This window comes from Henckelia pumila, chromosome 3 (assembly GCF_033568475.1).
Source record: "Henckelia pumila isolate YLH828 chromosome 3, ASM3356847v2, whole genome shotgun sequence".
In the NCBI taxonomy this organism is placed as follows: domain Eukaryota; kingdom Viridiplantae; phylum Streptophyta; class Magnoliopsida; order Lamiales; family Gesneriaceae; genus Henckelia; species Henckelia pumila.
The window spans coordinates 162,901,856-162,926,197 of NC_133122.1; the positions used below are offsets into that span (position 1 = coordinate 162,901,856).

General features: G+C 36.7%; 1 protein-coding gene and 1 pseudogene across 1 annotated transcript; both read right to left on the bottom strand.

Moving 5' to 3' along the window:
• Window positions 1-14,342: 14,342 nt before the first annotated feature.
• On the bottom strand, window positions 14,343-14,871 carry LOC140889872 (uncharacterized). Its single transcript, XM_073297610.1, has 2 exons — window positions 14,815-14,871; window positions 14,343-14,699 (listed from the first exon to the last, which is right to left on the bottom strand). The coding sequence occupies exons 1-2, from the start codon at window positions 14,869-14,871 to the stop codon at window positions 14,343-14,345; spliced, it is 414 nt and encodes a 137-aa protein (XP_073153711.1).
• A 4,009-nt stretch (window positions 14,872-18,880) lies between these two features.
• Window positions 18,881-22,630, bottom strand: LOC140888569 (uncharacterized; annotated as a pseudogene).
• Between the last annotated feature and the right edge of the window lie 1,712 nt (window positions 22,631-24,342).

Consider the following 24,342-nt stretch of genomic DNA (forward strand, 5'->3'; position numbering starts at 1 on the left):
TTGGACGCCAAGGAGTAGAAGAACCTCCAACAGTAGTGTTTCGACCCATGTCTCTTCTTTTGAGTTGTTGTTCCACTTTCATGGCAATTTGCACCATCTCTTCAAGATCCATGCAATGTCTAAGATCCACTTGGTCTTGAATCTCCCTATTCAAACCACATAAGAAACGAGCCATAGTTGCTTCACGATCCTCTTTAATATTAGCCCGAATCATCGTAACCTCCAACTCCTTGAAATAATCCTCTACACTCTTTGAACCTTGCTTCAAATTCTATAGCCACCTAAACATGTCACGATAGTAGTAATTCGGCACAAATCTCTTCCGTATAATTTTTTTCTTCTAGTCCCATGTATCAACAGGACGCTCTCGATTCCTTCTCTTAGACATAAAAAGATGATCCCACCAAATAAGAGCATACTCCACGAACTCCACAATCGCCAATTTTATTTTTTTAATCACTGTAGTTGTGGCAGTCAAATATGGACTCCACTTTCATCTCCCACTCAAAATAACCCTCCGGATCAGATTTCTCATGGAATGAAGGAATCTTCATCTTAATCCCACTAATATTCCCATCCTCTTGACCCACTTCAATGTATCTCCCTCTCACCGCTCCCCTTCTATTTCTTTCACCCTCATGAGCCCTCCTATTTCTACCTCAATTTTCATCCAAACTCTCTTCATCCTCACCACCATCATCCTCTTCTTTAAATACTTTATTTTTATTCTTACCACCCCCACTAATTTCAAGCTTATCTAACTTCTCATGTATTGGCCCCAAAGCTGCCATCATCATCTTGGTCAATTCATCCATTTGACCTTGAGAAAAAATTTGGCTAGAAGAACTCATTTCACCTGCAAGAAAATGTTAGTAATAAAATTTCTCACCTAAAATCTCACAAGTCACTCCAAAGGAATTCACTCAATCACTCTTTTTTTTCACTAAAAATTTGTGTAGAAGGCTTTTTGCTTTGTGTGAAAGTGAATCAAACTCTCAAGTTCACAACTTGTGGACACTTGAAGATTGACTCTCGAAGATTGACAAAAACAAGAAGAATAAATTTATGGACTTGAATTTTTGACTTGCACCCAAGGATGAACAAGAGAAAAATAATTGACCACAAGTTATCTTGCTTTTTCTATATATTTTTTTTTTGAAGCTTTTCTGTCTTTCTTTTGTTTTTAACCAACTTTTCGCTTTTTTTTTTGAAATTTTCGATTTTTTTTTCTTTTTTTTAATTTTTCGAGCACAAGACACAAAAACTTGGGAGACAAGATTGACACAGAAATGAATTAGAAATTTGAAATAGAATAGACTCAGATGAAGGACGAAATATGAAGAGCGAAGAATATGAAGAACACGAAGAACGAAAAGATATGATACTTACTTGATTCAAAACCTTGGCTTTTATACCAACTGATATTAATTCTCATTGTATGGAAGGCAAACACGATTATAAATGAATCGTACCCTCAATCCAATAGACAAAAAAGAAGTCAAATAAATTTCCCCTTGAAACAAGTAAAACTTTGGATTATTCACCTCTAGTTTACTTGAAACTAGCAACAAATAATCACAAACGAAAACAATTATTTTCAACAGAACCTTCAGAAAACTTGTTTATGACAATTCACGAAGAAAAACAATCGACAAACGCCACAAAGTCAAAAACTTTGATAAGTTTGATTTTTGGATAAGCAAAAGCTTGATAAAATTCTAGAGATAATTTTAATTGATTAATATCAAAATCTGAATTCTTAATTGTATTGAATAATGAGAAATATAGTGTTATATATTGTTTACAACTCAAAATAATAAAAGATAATGCAAAAAATATCAGAAAGATATCATACAAAGTTTCTTAGTAGACTTAAAACTCTCAAAAATAGGAAAATAATATCAAAATATCAAAATTCCACACACACACACAAACATGCCGAGAGTGTATTTTTTCTCGAAAAAACTCGCTTGCTCGAGCGGACTAAATTCTCGCTCGAGCGAGGAAAACTCTGCCTCGTAATTTCTTCTGCGCTCTCTCGAGCGGACTTTATGCTCGCTCGAGCGAGAAACACTCTGCCCGAGAATTCTTAAGGAGCTCGCTCGAGCGGACAAATGTTGCACTCGGGCGAGATGTGTTCTACCCCAAATGTATTTTCTTCACTCTTTTCAACTTTTAACACATGGACGCATAGGCAAAGTCCCAAATTGGTCTTCAATGTTTCCAACACCCTCTCGATAGTTTAGCATCATATTTTGAAGTGCATCCTTGAACGTTTTAGCTTGACCTCTCGTAACTGTTCCTCTAGAAATTTCCAACGGATCCTTAGCCACATGATCAACATGCGAGCTATCCATGATCGCATCAAGAATGCTCAGTGGTATTTCCACGTATGACAAATCATGCTCAAGTTGGAAATCTGTCGGATGCAGAATGTGTGACGCATCTGCAACATACTGACGGAGTAATGAGACATGTAACACATTGTGAATGATGGAGAGGTATGGTGGTAACACAAAAAAATAAGCCACATCTCCAACCTTCTCTAGAATCTCGAACATACCAATGAATCTAGGCGCTTACTTTCCCTTTAGACTGAACCTGATCACCTTACGAAAATTCAATACTCACAGAAAACATGTTCTCTCGTCTCGAAATTCAATGTTCTACGCTTGGTGTTAGCATAGCAGGCCTGCCTGTCTTGTGCTGTCTTGATCCTATTGTTGATCAACTCTGCTTGAGTGAACAAGTACTTCAAACTCTTGTGGTCCGAAAAGAACTTGAACTGCTCACCATACAGATAATGACGCCAAACCATCAGTTCAAACACAATTGTTGCAAGCTCTAGATCGAGCACTGGGTATTTCTCTTCGTGGGTCTTTAGCTGTCTAGAACCATAGGCAACCACATGCTCATTCTGCATCAACCAACCCAACCCTTGAAGAGATTCATCGGTATAGACCACATAGCCTCCGGGTCCACATGGTAATTCAAGAACAGGTGCGGTAGTCTATCGACACCTCAACTCGTAAAAGCTTTGCTCACACTCACTTGACCAAACAAAAGGAATATATTTCCTTGTCAGCTGTGTCAATGGTTTAGCAATCCATGATAAATTCTCAATAAATCACCGATAATAGTATGCTAAACCCAAAAGGCTATGAATCTCTGAAGTTGTACTCGGACGCGACCAATTCAATATGGCTTCAGTCATTCTCGGGTCTACTGATACACCCTCCCGAGAAATTACATGACCAAGAATTACTAATCAATCCAAAACTCTCACTTACTGAACATGGCATATAACTTCTTCTCTCGGAAAATCTGCATTACAAGCCTCAAGTGCTACGCATGCTCGTCAACACTACATGAATAGACCAAAATGTCTTCAATAAAGACCACGACAAACTTGTCTATATAATCACGGAATACTCTGTTAATCAAATCCATGAACGTTGCAGGTGCGTTCGTCAACCCAAAATGCATCACTAAGAAATCGTAGTGAACATACCTTGTACGAAATGCTGTCTTTGAAACATCTGCATTCAAACATGCAACTGATGATATCCTGACCTCAAATCAATCTTGGAATACACAGAGTGAAACGACCCTAACCTCTATGCTTTATTTAATTTAAAGGAAATTACGGATTTATAAAAATTTTGCCATGACTTGTTTGCAAAGCAAACAAGCCATCTTAACCCAGTCAGCAGTTCAAGTAAGGAAAAGCAACTGACGTAAAACTTAAGTGCGTTAAACATAAACATGCAATCCTAGTAACCACCTCCCGGTTACAGCATAAAGTAAACTAAGGAATTTAAAAGAGTGCGTTAAACATAAACATGCAATCCTAGTAACCACCTCCCGGTTATAGCATAAAGTAAACTAAGGAATTTAAAAGAGTGCGTTAAACATAAACATGCATAGGTGATGGCATACTACAAATCATCAACTGTAGCACAGGGAATACACATCCTGGCTAAAAACACTGTAAGTACTCAAATAACTCTTCATTATTACATAACAGAGTAAATATGCGGAAAACTTAAACATGCAATAGCGACGGTCATTGGGCTTCGCACTACCAGTGGCCTCAACCCAGTGGATCCTGCCCCTCCATCGCCTCAACATAAAACTCATCACCTGCAATCAAACAAGCGTAGTAAGTCTAAAGACTCAACAAGCATAAACAGTTGAATATCAAGGTTTAAAAATAGATGATGCTTTACTCAAACTATGATACTTAGTATACTTTTGAACTTTAACTGTAAATATGCATGAAACTAGAGTGTATAGGAAACATGCATTGATGAACTCACGCTATAGAAGACTTTCAACTTTCTTGACATAAACCTCATGCTTTACTTAACCTCATACTTTTCTTAACCTCATGCATGACTGACTGACATCAACGTAAGACGAGTCAAACTGAAACTTTAAACTTTAACTTTTAAACTTCTCTTTTCTTTTTCCTCTTAGAAATCAGTTCCTTGATTTGTGACCCTCTGTTTCGATCATGATCATGGCTGCAGTGCACTATGCCGGCAAGACGACGAGATTTCTCCCGACGAACTTAACCCCTCTGTGGCAAGGAGACCGAGATTGCTCCCGATCCCACATTGCCCCTCTATGACAAGGAGACCGAGATCGCTCCCGATCCCACATTGCCCCTCTGTGGGTAGGGTAGACAAGATGTCTCTTGCTCCCTACCTAAACCTCTGTAACCTCTTGGTGAGTAGACCGAGGCATCCTCCAGCCTAACAACACCCCTCTTTGTCACAAACAAATCACTTCATTCAAAAACATTTACTTTCTTTTCCTTTTCATTCATTAAGACTCGACTCACACCTTTTTAATCATGCATACATGAAAAGACCTCCTTTCACTTTATTTTTCTCAAGAACATGCCATATGCACACGAACATGCAACCTTTAAGATGTGAGACTCAACTCAATTATGCTTTGGCATGCAAGACTCAAAGAGACTTTCTTTAAATTTTTCTTTGGCATCAAGAATAAGACTCACACACCCGAACGTGCAACTTCAAGAATGAGACTCGACTCCATTGCATGTGAGAACGATGAGCGAGTGGCTGCCCCTAACCCTCAAGACTTTACTCTTTTGCCAAAGTCCTAACTTTTCAACTTAGACCGAGCAAGAAAACTGAAAAACCCTTTTTCTCACTCATGCCTTAACCAAAACCCGTCCCGCTTGAACCGACACATTCCTAACTCTTAAAATTTACCATATGACCAGGTTTCAACTTCCTTTGACCTCTTATACAAAATGCCAAACAACCCATCCCGGACAGCCCACTTTTGACTATAAATTTCTGCACCGACACTTAAACTTCAAAAATTCATAACTTATTGAATACTTATCCGAATTAAGCCCATTTTATACCGACACGACCGCAACGTCATGAACTAAACTTAGGACAAAACAGAATCGACACAGACCTCGACCAGGAAACTGCCCTGCCCCGAATTCAGACTGCCCTGTCCAAACTAGACACCTCAAATGCCCTACTAGTTTGTGAAACCTTCACCAATCATGCACCCTTGCTTCTAAGACCACTCCAATCCATCAAACACACTTAAAACCATCTCTTAGGACTTACATCAAATACTTGGGCAGCCCACTTCTTCACTTCGACATCACATATCAAAATTTACATGATTTTGCACCAAAAAGTGGCAACCTCAAGAGCAAACAATCAAGACCAATGCAATACATCAAAATGCTTCAAACACACTTCATTTCCATCCCTTACACATGTAAATTTTCGAAATAGGGCACACCAATTTCTGGAAATTCGAAATTTACTTCATGCATGCAAAATGACTTAAGCTTTCCAACACAACTCACCATTTATCAACTTAAAACTCAATCTAATGCATAAATTCGAAAATCCCACATAAAAATCTAAAATTCCAGAAATGTATCAAGTCATACATGCTAAAAATCATAGTCATTTCGAAATTTAAAAAGAAGCTAGGAGCAAATACATAATAGCTTGATTGAAAGCCCAAGAAAAGTCTACACTTGCCTTCCAATCTTTTACCAAGAGAATTCGAAAATAAAAGGGAGAAGAGGGCTGGACACAATCTAAACTCCAAGCTAAGCTCCTTGTGAAGCTTCTCCGGTGGTGTAGGCCGCGGTGGGAGGCGGCGCCGGCGGCTAGAGGTGGAAGAGAGGGGTTGGCCGAGAGGGAGCTCCAAGAAGAGAGGAAGGGGGCGGCTCTAGAGTTTAGGAGGGGATAGGGTTTTAATTTTTGTGTTATAAAATATTTGAGTGAGAAATAATGAGAGTGAAAATGTGTGTGTAGTGTTTTAAAGTTGCTTTTCTACTATTAAAAGTACTACTTGTACTATTACAACTTTTTACCTCCAACTTTTTCACCTTTAAAAACTCCTAAGTTTAAAATTTTCAACTCTCAACATTTTTAAATAAAATTACACTAGCCCGGATTTAATAAAACCCTATTTTATGAAAAGTCTAGGAATAAATCCAAGAAAATAATAAATTTGCTTTTCGACCCCTTAAAAGTTTAAAATTTACATTTTTTTGGCCAAAATCCCTTTTTTCTTCTAACTTAAAATCTTTAAAAAAAACGAAAGTCTTGATAATATACCACCGAAGCCCACCATCGTCGCCTGCCGGGACAGAAACTCACTAAACTAACAATTCAAGGCATTTTATTCAAATAAATCAAGCAATGATATCTTTAACTAAAACTTAAACAATTAACTTTAACAAATTAAAAACATACATACTGAAAATAAATTTTAGGCATGAATATTTAAATCATGGAAATTCCAGGCACTACATAAACACTAACTTAGAAATTAAAATCAACAATTTAAATATTTTGATGTCGGAACAATAATTAAGATTTTTAAATAATAAGCAGAGCGATTAAAATAATTTAAATAAACTAGACAAACGATTAAAAGTCATTTAAATAAACGCACTAACGGCATAAAAACCTTTAAAATGATTTAGACAGATAACGACTTAAAAATAATTAAGCTAAATATTTAAAATCATTTAAATGAATAAACTAAGCAATTAAAATAATTTAAATAAGAAAGCTTAAATCTTTACAATACTTAAAACAAGTAAGCTGCACGATAAAAATCATTTGAATAAAGAAACTGAAACAATAAAAACATAACTCACATAAATAATTTAAATCAATTAAAATTAAAGATAATGATCTTAATATTTATTAAATTAATGAATGCGATTTAGTAGATTGGATTACAGGTACTACAATTCCTTCCCCCCTTAAATGGAATTTCGTCCTCGAAATTCAGGACATTCTAACTAGGTCTGGACACGTACGACTAAGTAACATCAACTTTTCTATCTCTTCACTCACCTGAGTTGACACTAATAGCTTACTCTGCGCACTATGATGCTTATTGACATTTATATCCTCACGAATTGGACTAACTCCTACTGCAATATAAAATTTACATTTCTTACCTGTTTTCAAGTGGTCTTATCCTCGAGAAAAATTCTATCATTCCTCAAATCTACTTTCGATCCAAATATACAAACTTAAAAGCGTCATCTTACTACAACTGATAAGTTCTCCATCTTACAAATTCTTAGATCTTTAAGTTATTGCACAACTTACATCTGCTAACCTTATTCCCTACGTCAGAATTCCAAGCAATAGAGTTCATATAACCCATAAATAAATTATGTCGACTTCTACTAAACTTAAAAACTTTCTAACAACGAAGCTATGCATAATGTCTATTTACTAAGTAGACTTAACTTACATGATATACAATTCGAACTCTTAAGGAATTCTCAAGTTCCCAAAATACTTAGCGACTAAACACTAAAATTTTCTAAATAGGATAGCTTAGGGACTATACAATTCTATCTCATTAGACCTTAGGATATGATATGAATTTTACCCATACTTCCCCAACATCGATACATGAAACCTGTCAGGTATCACTAACAACTCTGTGCCATCTCAAAAGATAAAACAAATTACCTATCTCCTCAACAACTGCATAAGTACCGACAATCAAGCTAATTTCCTTATATTCCCAAATCAACAATATTACGAAACGATACCTTCAAGAACAACTTAACATCCAATTTTTAAATTCTACAGGTCTACGCCGCTTGTTAGCAATGATTTACTTAATGCTATTGGACTATGCTCAATCCCTTATTAGTTACCAAACTCACAACGCTTAAAGGGATGATTAAAGTTCTCTTAAGAAACGACTCTAGTTCGGTTAACCTTCAAGTGGAAAATAGTGACTCTCCTCATCTTAGGATCGATTGGCCCATTCCTGTAAACAAATCTAATCTAATCCTTGAAAAGGTAATATAACCTTAAAATCCACTGTTGTTCAATTCCCATGGTAATAGCCGTTAACATATAAAATCCAAATAGATGCCTAAACAGATCCCAATTATCCATTCATCAATTTACACGTTCACCTCTAGCCTCTTTGATTATACCGAAAGTTCAACTCTGATTAAGATTTCCGAATAGATTTATCCACCTTTTCTATCCCAGACGCAACGACTAAGAAATCTATATTTATCTTTGAAGAAAAAACATACCACAAATTATAATCCACTTATTGGGTTAGACGGTCCCTAAGTACCAAATAATTCTTATACATCACCGGAAGACATATCTCAAATTTCTATTTCAATTTGACAGCATGTTTGAAAATCCAAAATTCTCCAAATTCTTATATGTACAACCTGAATTCAAATTTCAAGAACTTAGCATACCACTGGACACCTCGAAGGGTTTCTCAATTTCCTTAGTACTTCACCGAGAAATAAATCTACATCTTATCCAGAAAATAAAACTACTTGAAAATTCTATTCATCCTTCTACCTCCAAGGTTGGTGCAATAGTCTTATCAGTTGACATTCACAAGATCTTAGAATGCTAATATAAAGTACCCAAAAGTATTCTAGGAACAGCTCTATTTTCCTTCAATGTTCTAAATCATAGTCAGGTTATTATCACACCCAATCTGTTTACCAAAAATCGTCTGTTCACTCTTAATGATCCTGGCAAAAATTTAAGCAACACATTCAATTAATTCACTAACTAGCAGTCTTCCTGCTAGGACTTGATATAATTGATAATCAACATTCCTCGTAACGCAGCTGCAACTTAGGATTTTATCAAGCACTATTACTAAATTCCAACAGTCTAAACTCTCACTATGCGGTTACGAGTCGATTTTTCTATTCAAGAAGTCGGAATGATAACCGAAAGTGTGATCCACTCAACTAATTCGCCGTGATGGATCATGAAAGGAAATAAATACACATGTAATGCTTCTTAATACGAAACAAAATAATGCAAGCATTACAAAGAAACGAGCTGAAGAATACCAATCTGGATAAGTGAAAACTACTCACTCATAATTCAAGTCTAGAGATGAATGAATAATAATGGAGGCTCCATGAATAATAAATATGAGCCAACAAGATAACAAATCTAGTGATAACTCATCAAGAGTAATGGCATCATGCTCAAACAATCAAAGCACAATCAAGGGTAGACAGTGTGACTTCAATCGAGAGTAGTCCACACAACGGTACAAAGACATATTCAGGAGTCAACCACACAACGCAAGTAGATCACCAATAAAAATACAAAGTGATGCTTACTCGCATCAACATGTGTGGTTCTAGTACTGGAGAAAATTTCAAGAAATGTGAAATACGAACATGGTCTTATTAAAAGTTCAACCAATGTCAAAGTAGTAGAATATAAAGTTGACTGAAGTCATACGATTTCATAAATGCACAAAGGAAGTGCAGAGAGATTTTGGATACTCAAAAGTAGATGTTGCGATGGATATGAGCACAAAAGAAGAAAAAGAATTAATGATCGAAATAGTAGTTCGCATAATCGAAAGACTCATTAGTAACCGATTCACTATTCCCCAAAAACATAATTGCCGCAAAAGAACAAAAGAAAACTCAAACTATCCATAAAAATATAAAATGAAATGCGTATCCCAAGTCTTTGCACAGATTCGAATCAATAACTTAACTGGCCAAAACATACGTCTTATCAAATTCTAAACAAACTATGCACTTAGTTGCATCCGACTTGAATCCAATATAAGAAAACAACCTACATCAGTAATACACAATTACTATCTCTTAATGCGCAAGTTAAATATTTCTGACAAACTCCTACAACTCATCAAAATTGCTAACACTACTGAATAACTCAAACAACCACGTAATGTCCAAAATTGGAAGGAATATTGGTACACCCACTTCGTTTAACTTGAATTCGCATGCTATAAAAATATAGACAGTCAAATAGTACACTTTAACTACTAAAGAAATTTTAAATAATAAAACATTGAGCTACACATTTAAATAAATTAAACATCTAATTTGAAAATATTTTAAAAAGGATGACATCAAAACATTTAAAGTAATAACTCAAATGCGTCTAACATATAAAATTACTTAAAACTTACAGACTTAGAGGCGAGATCCCCTGAGTTTCGGCAACCGGCAGTAGGCTCAGCCCAAACCAAGACCGTGCTCTGATACCAACTGAAACGACCCTAACCTCTATGCTTTATTTAATTTAAAGGAAATTACGGATTTATAAAAATTTTTGCCATGACTTGTTTGCAAAGCAAACAAGCCATCTTAACCCAGTCAGCAGTTCAAGTAAGGAAAAGCAACTGACGTAAAACTTAAGTGCGTTAAACATAAACATGCAATCCTAGTAACCACCTCCCGGTTACAGCATAAAGTAAACTAAGGAATTTAAAAGAGTGCGTTAAACATAAACATGCAATCCTAGTAACCACCTCCCGGTTACAGCATAAAGTAAACTAAGGAATTTAAAAGAGTGCGTTAAACATAAACATGCATAGGTGATGGCATACTACAAATCATCAACTGTAGCACAGGAAATACACATCCTGGCTAAAAACACTGTAAGTACTCAAATAACTCTTCATTATTACATAACAGATTAAATATGCGGAAAACTTAAACATGCAATAGCGACGGTCATTGGGCTTCGCACTACCAGTGGCCTCAACCCAGTGGATCCTGCCCCTCCATCGCCTCAACATAAAACTCATCACCTGCAATCAAACAAGCGTAGTGAGTCTAAAGACTCAACAAGCATAAACAGTTGAATATCAAGGTTTAAAAATAGATGATGCTTTACTCAAACTATGATACTTAGTATACTTTTGAACTTTAACTGTAAATATGCATGAAACTAGAGTGTATAGGAAACATGCATTGATGAACTCACGCTATAGAAGACTTTCAACTTTCTTGACATAAACCTCATGCTTTACTTAACCTCATACTTTTCTTAACCTCATGCATGACTGACTGACATCAACGTAAGACGAGTCAAACTGAAACTTTAAACTTTAACTTTTAAACTTCTCTTTTCTTTTTCCTCTTAGAAATCAGTTCCTTGATTTGTGACCCTCTGTTTCGATCATGATCATGGCTGCAGTGCACTATGCCGGCAAGACGACGAGATTTCTTCCGACGAACTTAACCCCTCTGTGGCAAGGAGACCGAGATTGCTCCCGATCCCACATTGCCCCTCTATGACAAGGAGACCGAGATTTCTCCCGATCCCACATTGCCCCTCTGTGGGTAGGGTAGACAAGATGTCTCTTGCTCCCTACCTAAACCTCTGTAACCTCTTGGTGAGTAGACCGAGGCATCCCCCGGCCTAACAACACCCCTCTTTGTCACAAACAAATCACTTCATTCAAAAACATTTACTTTCTTTTCCTTTTCATTCATTAAGACTCGACTCACTTAATCATGCATACATGAAAAGACCTCCTTTCACTTTATTTTTCTCAAGAACATGCCATATGCACACGAACATGCAACCTTTAAGATGTGAGACTCAACTCAATTATGCTTTGGCATGCAAGACTCAAAGAGACTTTCTTTAAATTTTTCTTTGGCATCAAGAATAAGACTCACACACCCGAACGTGCAACTTCAAGAATGAGACTCGACTCCATTGCATGTGAGAACGATGAGCGAGTGGCTGCCCCTAACCCTCAAGACTTTACTCTTTTGCCAAAGTCCTAACTTTTCAACTTAGACCGAGCAAGAAAACTGAAAAACCCTTTTTCTCACTCATGCCTTAACCAAAACCCGTCCCGCTTGAACCGACACATTCCTAACTCTTAAAATTTACCATATGACCAGGTTTCAACTTCCTTTGACCTCTTATACAAAATGCCAAACAACCCATCCCGGACAGCCCACTTTTGACTATAAATTTCTGCACCGACACTTAAACTTCAAAAATTCATAACTTATTGAATACTTATCCGAATTAAGCCCATTTTATACCGACACGACCGCAACATCATGAACTAAACTTAGGACAAAACAGAATCGACACAGACCTCGACCAGGAAACTGCCCTGCCCCGAATTCAGACTGCCCTGTCCAAACTAGACACCTCAAATGCCCTACTAGTTTGTGAAACCTTCACCAATCATGCACCCTTGCTTCTAAGACCACTCCAATCCATCAAACACACTTAAAACCATCTCTTAGGACTTACATCAAATACTTGGGCAGCCCACTTCTTCACTTCGACATCACATATCAAAAATTTACATGATTTTGCACCAAAAAGTGGCAACCTCAAGAGCAAACAATCAAGACCAATGCAATACATCAAAATGCTTCAAACACACTTCATTTCCATCCCTTACACATGTAAATTTTCGAAAATAGGGCACACCAATTTCTGGAAATTCGAAATTTACTTCATGCATGCAAAATGACTTAAGCTTTCCAACACAACTCACCATTTATCAACTTAAAACTCAATCTAATGCATAAATTCGAAAATCCCACATAAAAATCTAAAATTCCAGAAATGTATCAAGTCATACATGCTAAAAATCATAGTCATTTCGAAATTTAAAAAGAAGCTAGGAGCAAATACATAATAGCTTGATTGAAAGCCCAAGAAAAGTCTACACTTGCCTTCCAATCTTTTACCAAGAGAATTCGAAAATAAAAGAGAGAAGAGGGCTGGACACAATCTAAACTCCAAGCTAAGCTCCTTGTGAAGCTTCTCCGGTGGTGTAGGCGGTGGTGGGAGGCGGCGCCGGCGGCTAGAGGTGGAAGAGAGGGGTTGGCCGAGAGGGAGCTCCAAGAAGAGAGGAAGGGGGCGGCTCTAGAGTTTAGGAGGGGATAGGGTTTTAATTTTTGTGTTATAAAATGTTTGAGTGAGAAATAATGAGAGTGAAAATGTGTGTGTAGTGTTTTAAAGTTGCTTTTCTACTATTAAAAGTACTACTTGTACTATTACAACTTTTTACCTCCAACTTTTTCACCTTTAAAAACTCCTAAGTTTAAAATTTTCAACTCTCAACATTTTTAATTAAAATTACACTAGCCCGGATTTAATAAAACCCTATTTTATGAAAAGTCTAGGAATAAATCCAAGAAAATAATAAATTTGCTTTTCGACCCCTTAAAAGTTTAAAATTTACATTTTTTTGGCCAAAATCCCCTTTTTCTTCTAACTTAAAATCTTAAAAAAAAAAACGAAAGTCTTGATAATATACCACCGAAGCCCACCATCGTCGCCTGCCGGGACAGAAACTCACTAAACTAACAATTCAAGGCATTTTATTCAAATAAATCAAGCAATGATATCTTTAACTAAAACTTAAACAATTAACTTTAAGAAATTAAAAACATACATACTGAAAATAAATTTTAGGCATGAATATTTAAATCATGGAAATTCCAGGCACTACATAAACACTAACTTAGAAATTAAAATCAACAATTTAAATATTTTGATGTCGGAACAATAATTAAGATTTTTAAATAATAAGCAGAGCGATTAAAATAATTTAAATAAACTAGACAAACGATTAAAAGTCATTTAAATAAACGCACTAACGGCATAAAAACCTTTAAAATGATTTAGACAGATAACGACTTAAAAATAATTAAGCTAAACATTTAAAATCATTTAAATGAATAAACTAAGCAATTAAAATAATTTAAATAAGAAAGCTTAAATCTTTACAATACTTAAAACAAGTAAGCTGCACGATAAAAATCATTTGAATAAAGAAACTGAAACAATAAAAACATAACTCACATAAATAATTTAAATCAATTAAAATTAAAGATAATGATCTTAATATTTATTAAATTAATGAATGCGATTTAGTAGATTGGATTACAGGTACTACACAGAGGTACTCTGAAGTTTGTCGAACAAATCATCAATTTGTGGCAAATGATGCTTGTTCTTAACTGTCGCTTGGTTCAACTATCTGTAATCAATATAGAGACGCATGAAAGCATCCTTCTTCTTGACAAAAAGTACAGGTGCTCCCCCATGTGAAACGCTCGATCTGATATATCCCTTATCCAACAATTCCTGCAACCGTTGCAGCAACTCCCCCATCTCTGCTGCAGCTAGATGATAAGGCGCACGAGAAATCGGTGCCATCCAAAGAATAAGTTCAATCCCGAACTCAACTTCTCTAACTGAAGGAAACCCTGGAATCTCATCCGAAAAAACATCTGGATACTCACAAACTACTGGTAACTCCTCTACAGTCCTGCTCATTATGGATGCATCAAACGCATAGATGAGAAATCCTTTCCCACCTACCTCTAAAGCCTGACAAGCCCAAAGCTAAAGTCATAGTCATAAGGGGGTGTGCTCCCTCGCCATAGAAAAACCAAATACCGCCCTCAATCAGATGACATTGAATAATCTTTTGATAACAATCCACAATATCTTTATAAGAGGTCAAAACATCGATACCCAAAACACAATCAGAATCCTCCATCGCTAGAATCATAAGATTCACTAATAACTCAGAGCCCTAAAACTCTAAAGTACAACCCAAGACTAAACGCTTGGCCAAAGCCGAATGACCTGTCAGAGTAGACGCTGGCAATACTAAGTCTAGGGGTATTTACGGAATCTATGACGCTTAACAAAATGTGCTGATACGAATGAATGTGATGCATCAGTATCTATGAGGACAAAAGAGGGAATTCCACACAAAATAAATGTACCTTCAATGGCCTCCTCATTCTCCTCAAAACTTAGGCACAACTCCGCTACAATCTTGGTAGCGCTCCGCCACTTCCTGACCCTCGAAAGCCCCTAGAATCTAGCTAGAAACGAGATAGGAAAGTTGGAAAAGAGCAACTGAAATGAAGCCCTCGGCCTTCTATTTATAGATGAAGTTCGGAACTTCCGATCCCTAGTTAGGAACTATCGAACACACTTCGGAGCTTCCGATCGTGCTTCCAAACTCCCTCATCCAAACGCGTATCTTTGATTGGACAACACAGCTACCGAACCTTCCGCTGAACTACCGATCTACTGTCGGAACTACCGATCTCTAGTTCAGAGTTTTCGAACTTAGTCTTGCCCAATCATCCAATCAAAACTCATACCATGTCCGACTATCACTCAATCGGAACTTCTGATCTCCCGTTCGGATCTTCCGATCTCAAATTCTAGCTTCTGAACTCCTCTTCGGAACTTTCGAATTGTTCCAGTACTTGAAACTCTAAAACTCATTTTTGAACATACGGAATCCGATTTTCAACTCTTTAAGCTCAACTTAGAATCTTTTAATCATGTTTAGGTAGTAGATTAGCTTTATTAGAAGTCGGGCTACTACACATACACACGGAAAAAAATAAATACCATGCATTCAAAATTTTAAACCTCAAGATCCATAAAATTTCAAACATGTAAAACTGAAAACTGTAGAAATATATGAAAATCAACTACAATTCAGAACATGAATCAAAAGAATTTATTCAAAATATATCTAAATGTAAAAACTTCATGATCATTGCTGCAAGAGATTCTCTGACAGCGTGTCATGAAACTCGTCGCTTCCTCAGCTACTATGCTCTTTCCCAACATCAAAATCATTTACAATATATTTCTCACCTGCACCATCCAAGCATAGTGAATCTAAAGAATCAGTAAAAATTCAAATAATAACGAATACATAACAAAACCATAAGACATGCATAGGACGTGATCGTAACATTCATTGATTTTGGATGACGAATTATAATGCAATTGTAGTAACCACCATTAAGATCAAATTCATCGGGTTCCAAGATCATGTAAATAGTTTCTCAGCTTAATTATATCATTTGGAATAGCCCATACTAGCCAAAGCCAATATGCGTACCGTCTCATACTAGCAGAAGCCAATATGCAATCATTTATTGTTTGGAAAGGTCTCTCTAGAGCTCACCCCGGAAAACCAGTCTCGCACTGCTACCACAAGTACACATAAGACATTAAAATAACGTTCTCATGGTCATTCATTCATTCATTCACATAAAACTTTCATGCCTGAAATCACGTAATCTTTTGAAATAAACTAAGCATGTCTCATAACTTTTCATAAAACATCATGCCTTCTACGTAAAATAACTTTCAAGGATAGAGAAACTTGGAACATCATCTATTACGTATATTTAGTGATCCACGTTCTCGATGATAACTTCAGGCATCAAGCACACAAGACCATAATTGGACCATGATATGCATTTTTAGAACATAAATACATAAAGGAAAGGTGTAAAGATACATTTCAAAAATTATGAACAGAACTCTATGAGCTAGAACACGCGTTTCTGTAGGCCACAGCCTGACGAGCCGAGCTATCACGCCCCAGCATGCTAGGTTTATAGGGTATGCTCGGCTGCCTAGAACCCTAGTAGCCTCGCGTTGGGTCCACCCTTTTCTCTTTTTCTTTCTTTTCATTTTTTGAAAGTTTTCATGAACACACACACAATATTATTGAACTCAAAAACACATCAAACGTGGCTCAACACAAAAATTCAGATTTTTTTTTGGCAACTCTTTGAAACCCTTGCACCATGACATACTCACAACCCATCGAGAACGGCTCACGTTTCACGAATACATGGCATCATACATAGTTCTTTCAAAATCACGAGAATTTCTCGCAAAAAAACTTCATATAATTACGACACACACATCAATATAAAAATATCTATTACTTCTTGGATGATGGTTCAGGAATTGAATAAAATTTGGCTTTCTTCGATGGTGTGGTATAATCCGGACCTTGGAAATGCGACCTATCCTTCATACGAACAAACGAACGAGAATCCTTCTACCCAATAAGTGCAAGTTTTCGAAAAGTGAAGGGTGAGGGGAGAGTGGCGGCTTGCAACATGAGAAAGAGAAAAAGAAACTTTGACACAAAGTTTTGGCAGAAATATTATAGACCGAAAGCTGGCCCATTCGTTTAAAATACTGTCTTTTAAAATTTTTTCCTCTAAACCTTAAAAATTTAGCTACTATGCAAAACTTAAAATAAAATCTGCACATAAACATACTTGACTTAAAATTTTCTTAAACTCTGATCATAGGCTAGTCTCGATTCTCTTGATCACCGGATTAGTTTCGTACCTGAAAAATATCAAAACTAACTTTTTTACATAAAAATTCATAATCTAAACATTTAAACACATAATTTTCACTAATAATTAATTAAATCTTCATGAGTAGATTTTGTGGATTTTTTTGGACCTTACGTTGGATTAGACAATCCTGTAACAGTAATAATCGAGAAATACTTTCGTTTGTTTGGAGTTTTTGCTGATCCTTTTGAGCTGCAGCATCTTGTCCAACATGGTGGTATGTATCAAACCATGGGAATGAACCTATTGTAACTATCAAATGTATCATTGCCTTCATGTTAAGCTTCTTGAAAAGTTGTATACATCTCATGAGTTATTAGCGTCTCGTTCACTGATGCAACCAACCATCTTCGGTCATACCTCGTTTAAGTCAAATAGATCAGTTGTTGAGATCTATATGGATGTTGCTTCCAAAGTTTTTCAAGGAACAAGAATTATTTGGAGGACAACCTAGAGGTTCCATTGGTTGTACGGCATTGAATCAGGAGCCTAATTTTATAAGAGAAAACTATTTTCTTAGAATTTGTGCTTCCTTTTGTATAGGGTATTTAACAATCATCTGATAAGTATCTTGGCCAGAGCAGCAACATTATGCCAGGAAGGTTGAATTGGGACTAGCTGATGTCTTCACTTGTGTATTTTTCCTTTGCATCAACTACATATTTGCAGAGTCTTGGAAAGTGTCCGACAAACAATATCAAACGGAATGGGCCGGTTATCAACCTACCCTTTCCTATCGTGAGGCCCACCAAATTTGTGTTGGGCTAGGCCGAGATGTTTAACCAATTAAGGCCGGAATTGGGTCAAGACTCTTTACATATTCGCAACTAGTACAGGCCCAAGCACTTTCCTAGTAGATAACATCCAAATTCATCAAGTCAAATTCGGCACCTTCCTCTGGTTACAACTTACAAATACGAGTTGTGACAATAGTCACAAGGGAAAATTGTTTTTTTAGTCCGGTATATTTGTCATTTTGCGGTTTTGGTCCTCTATATTTTCAGATTTCAGTTTTAGTCTGCTATCTTTATTTTTTGACAATTTTAGTCTTTTTTCTGATGTGGTGCTGATGTGGCACCAATAGAGTGCTGATGTGGAGCTTACGTGTATAGTGCCACCTAAGCATTTTCGAAAAAAAAGGTCTGAAATTGTCGAAAATTGAAACATGTAGGACTAAAACTGAAATATGAAAACATAAAGGATCGAAATAGCAAAGTTGCAAACATAAAAAACCAAAATTGCAGTTTTTCCTAGTCATAATAGAGAAGTTATAAATTTTGTAAGCCCGAGTCCAATTTAAATCAGAAACAATAAAGAGTGGTGGATGTTTTTTAAAACAAAACATGTCGAATATAAACTAAGATATTAAATATCTAATAACATATATTATTTATAATTTGTTCCATTGATTGTCAACTTAGTCGCCATTTCGAGCCGAATTCAATCCTTTAATTTTTCTTCATATTTGGCTCCACTTGATCTTATCCCTAGAACATAGGCCACACTATGATTACATAATTTATCTTAATGTTTGTTTAAAGTAAATGAGTAGTATTATACAACACAAGAAACCATTCGCTAGAAGTCGGCTATATAATAATCTCTTATCTTACATAATCCATTAACAACATCGATAATACACATTCTATTCATCGGTACTTTGCTTGAACAAGCCACTCCAATGCTTAGTATCGAAGCCAAATACTCCTTCAACTTATGATTCATGTCATGAACTTCTTGAATGAAGGGATCAACAATTTGTGTCACATTATTTGGCAAGGCATCGGCAACAAATTTGTGAAGATTTAGGTCCTCGTTGAATGCTTGGTCTGTTGGTCTTTTGCCTACGAACATCTCCAAGAGAAGAATCCCATAGCTATATATGTCACCTTACATTGAGACTGGGTTACCCATGCCATATTCTGAATATTGGTTCGAAGAAATGAATCAATTACAACCATGGGTTTCGTCATTGAGACAGCTTTCATGTACTATTTCATGGACATATTATTACTTACTGCTTGTTAGGCATGAGAATTTGACTAGCTAGTGTTTTATGATCTATTAATACATTCATGGATATTAATCATGAAAATAAACTTATAGATAATAAGATAGACATGTCTTTATTTGGAGATAATAATGTACGTACCCGGAGGAACATAGCCAATGGTACCTTTGATCCCAGTTGTACTACTACTCTCTCCAGCTTCAAACATATCTGAAACAACCTTAGACAATCCAAAATCGCCTACATGTGCAGTCGTATCATCATCCAGAAGAATATTATTTGGCTTTAAATCACCATGGATGATAGGCGAATCAGTGCCAATGTGTAGGTACTCGAGTGCATGAGAACCATCAATGACAATTTTGAGCCTCTGAAACATGCTAAGGCTTTGAAATTCTGCATCATTTTCGTTTTTTTGCTCTCTGTTATGGTGCAGCAAGTCCTCTAAACTCCCATTAGCCATAAATTCATAAATCAATGCTTTAAATTCATTTTTTTGGAAGTCTATACCTTCACAAACACTCAATAGTTTCAAAAGGTTCCTATGCTTTATTCCTTTCAGTGCAATGCATTCTGATATGAAGCTCTTAGAGGCACCTTTGACAGAAAGATTAAGCACTTTAACTGCCACTATTGTCTTTCCATCCTTTAGAATCCCCCTGTAAACAGATCCGAATCTTCCAACACCAACCAAGTTATCTTCTGAGAATCCACTGGTAGCGTTTAAGAGATCTCTATAGGATAACCTCATGAACTGGGGACCATCGAATGGCCACATAGGAGGCTGCTCTTTCGTGGGAATTCTTCGTTGAAGAATGTATATGCAAAGGCATACACAAAGAGTAATGCTTAAGCCACCAGCAACTAGAGTTGGAATCAAGATTTTAAGTAATCTTGGCAAGCCTATGGCTGAGGAATTTGAAGAAGTGCAAGGGGGAAGTTTCAACTCATGAATTCCTCCACATAGTTCCATATTCCCTTAAAGTGAAACGATTGTGTTATTTCTAAATATTCCTTCCATTGGGACTTCACCTTTGAACCTATTGAATGACAAGTTCAAGTATTCGAGATCAAGACGAGTGAGGAAAATGGGGATTTGACCGGACAAATTATTTCTTGAGAGGTCCAATTCTTGTAAACCCTTCAATGCACCAAGTGCTAATGGTATCTCCCCTTGAAGCAAATTACCATGAAGATGAAGTTTTTGCAGGCTAGTGCAACCACTTAGAGAATTTGGAATTAGACCCGATAACTCATTATATGACAAGTCTAAGTCTGCAAGATGTGTTAGAGCACCAACTTCAATTGGAATTGAACCCTTGACTCTATTGTAAGATAGATTTAAGGAAATAGAAATGGAGGAAAGATTCATAATATGTGGAGGAATGGAGCCACTGAGATTGTTATGTGCAAGAATTAAGGTTAGCAAGCTAGTGCAATTGCCAAGACTATGAGGTATGCTTCCAGACATGTTGTTTCCTTGCAAGTTCAAGATATTTAACAAGGTCAAGTTTCCTAATGAATGTGGTATCTCATCCGTAAATCGGTTCATGTCTAAGAAGAGATGCCGCAAATTAGAAAGTTTTCCAATGCTCAAAGGAATAGGGCCCTCCAGATCGTTGAGGGAAAGGGAAAGTAAAATGAGATTGATGAGGTTCCCGATGCTGGAAGGAATGATACCATGTATTTGAGTTCCAGAGAGCTGTAGGCTCTCTATTTGACTAGAAAGATTAGAGATGGAGTCAGGCAACAAACCCGTTAATATGTTGTCGCTGACCACAAGACTCAGTAGGTGTGTGCAATTTGTGAATGATGCAATAAAACTTGTATCATCTTCAATAAGAGTATTTGCAACGAGAAAGTGTTCAAGGTTTGAAAGTTTTCCAACTTCTCTTGGAATCGGCCCCTTGAAACTATTATATTCCAAGGATATTGTTTCCAAGGAGGTGATATTTGAGAGTGAGAATGGAAGTTTTCCCGTAAATTGGTTGTTTCCCAAACAAAGGTGCCTTAAATTAGGAAACGTGAGTCCAATGTTATCGGGTATGGCCCCTTGAAGTTGATTATCATCGACATAAAAAAGATCCATAGAAGAAACATTGAAAAGACCCGATGGGATTCTACCTGTAAAATTATTATTACTTAATATAAAAGATTTTAGGCTCCCAAGTCGTGCAAGTGAGTCCGGAATTTCTCCTCTCAACTTACATACTGCCACAGAGAAGTGTTTGAGAGATGTTAGATTGCCAAGAAATGGAGGAATATACCCAAAGAGATGGTTCTCCGCTAAGCCAAGTTGTTGGAGTTTGTGAAGAGAAGCAAGCTCGTGCGGAATAATACCCGAGAAGGAGTTTTGAATCAAGTTCAGATAAACAAGATTGGGGCATTGGGATATGTTTCTTGGTATTTCCCCAACAAAAGAATTATTGCTGAATTTTACAAACTCGAGCCGCCTTAAGCGACCTATCTCTTGGGGAACCAGACCATTGAAACTGTTGTTTTTCAGGTTGATTTTCCTAAGAAAGGAGAGATTACCGACATATGGAGAAAGGGATCCCACCAGCCCTCGAGACGTGAGGTTTATCTCCACAACTCTATCGGGGTGCTTGGAACCACATGTAATTCCATTCCAGCTGCAGTGATCCCATGTATGATCCCAAGAGCTTAGAGCTCCCAGGGGATCGATTAATGCAGCTTTAAAGGCTAGCAATGCAATCACATCAGTCTCGTTACTCGAGCATATCGATGGAGTTATTGCTGCACAACAATACACAAACACAATGCAAAAAACTTTTGTCAGATACTTTGCCATGATTTTACACCACTGAACATCACAACAACTTGACTTAACTCATTTCTTCTTTCTTTTACATATAAATATATCTGCATTAATGCACAAAAACAAAAACAAAAACTAAACAAGAAGTATGTAACGTTAGAACAAAACATCTTATTCCTTGGTGGGCTTTAATCATTAATGTTTGTGGACAAATCCAGTCGGCTAGTTGCTTCCACAAGACTTTGAATTAATCAACTCCCCGAGTCTTGTAACCACGTATGGGCCCTGAGGAAGTGGATAAGAACTGGACTTCCAAAACGTGTTTAATATCAAGTGTATACTCCTTCAACCATAATGTTATTTTGCTAGCTATCTCCGATTTCATTTTATATTAGCTGATATCCCGGGAGCCCGAGGGCTATCAAACAACCAACGGCGGACCCAGGATTTTTAATTCACCCGACCTAAAATTTTAAACTCTCGTATCTTTTAATATTTTGAATTAGACTATCCGGGCTAACACCAAATTAAACAAAAATTATTCAAAATTTTATATACAAAATTTTAAAAAAAATTCGGGCCCACCCAGGCTAAAGCCCGGGTGAGCTTCTACTTGGTTCCGCCGTTGCATACAACCCGGGGCAGATACATGGTTGCTCGGGATATGAAGAGCACAGGTTGGAGGTGATGTGAATGATTGGAGGAAGTAGTCTCGGGAACTCTAGCCTGGGCAGTGTGAGGCCGAGTAAGAAGTTGAGCTGTCAGACGGTCCAACCCATTGCGGGGCGGGGCAGCCCACCACCCGGGATACTGGAAATTCTCAACTCAACCCAACCCAAAGCCCGCCTAACCCGCGGGTTGGCTCATTATAAATAAAAATAAATAAAAATTATTATAATTAATTATAAATTTCATTTCATAAATAAATATTAATAGAAACATATTAATAATTAAAAAATTTTAATTATTGATTTCATACGTATAAAAATTTTATATAAAGTAATTAATACAAAAAAAATTCACAACTTTAATTAAAAAATACATATACCACAATAAAAATAAAAATAAAATAATAATTCTCCAGGCCCGCGGCGGGCCAACCCATGCGGGTCGTGGGCCTAGGCGGGTTGGCCAACCTAGGCCCACCTTTAGTTGGGTTGAAAAAATTTCAACCCTACCCACTTAAATTATGTGGCGGGGCGGGCCGACCCGACAGACTTAACCCAAATTGACGGCTCTAGTAAGAAGGAGAGTCAGGATGGTAGTCCAAGCTCGGACTGACTATAAGGAAAGACCAAGTCAGGAAAGGTTGTAACTCCCTCTCATCCACGTTTCAAGAGCACGTTCTCCCAACTCGAGCATGACTATAAGACATGGCCCACTCGCCCATATCGAGATCGTGGCGCGAGAACTTCGGGGGAGGGATAACCACCCATAGCTATAAATCCTGGCAACTGAGGTATAACAGGGGTATGGTTTACTAATCGATCATAAATACATTACGAGCAGTTGTAAAAACCGTTTTTAAAAAATTTATATACGAACGGTTATTAACCGCTCCTAAATCTCGGTTTTAATCAGTTCTTCCTCCTCAATGTTTTGATAGCCAAATTTCAAATTTTGCATCGATTCAGCAACAAAAAATAAATAAATCAGCTAAAACATTCTACATTACATTCCATAAAATCAAAATGTAATCCTTACAAACCAAACACGAAATAACACATTAGTTGTTTGTAATGGTACCATAAACAAAATATCTCTCTTCCTTTAAAGTCCTTTCTAACTACTATTCTCTCGATTCGAAGGTGATTGATGCCCACGAATACTACTTTTCGAAGCATCTGACGTGTTGTTGCATAATATTTGTTATCAAAGCAGTCATCTACAAAAATAAATTGGATTTTAAAGCATCATGCACTTTTACAAGTAATTTTTAATAACTCATTTGTTAACTTTAAATTTTGTCAATTTACCTGTGTTGGTAAAATATTCAGGTCCACGTGATCCTCTGGCAACTTTACTCATCATACTTTC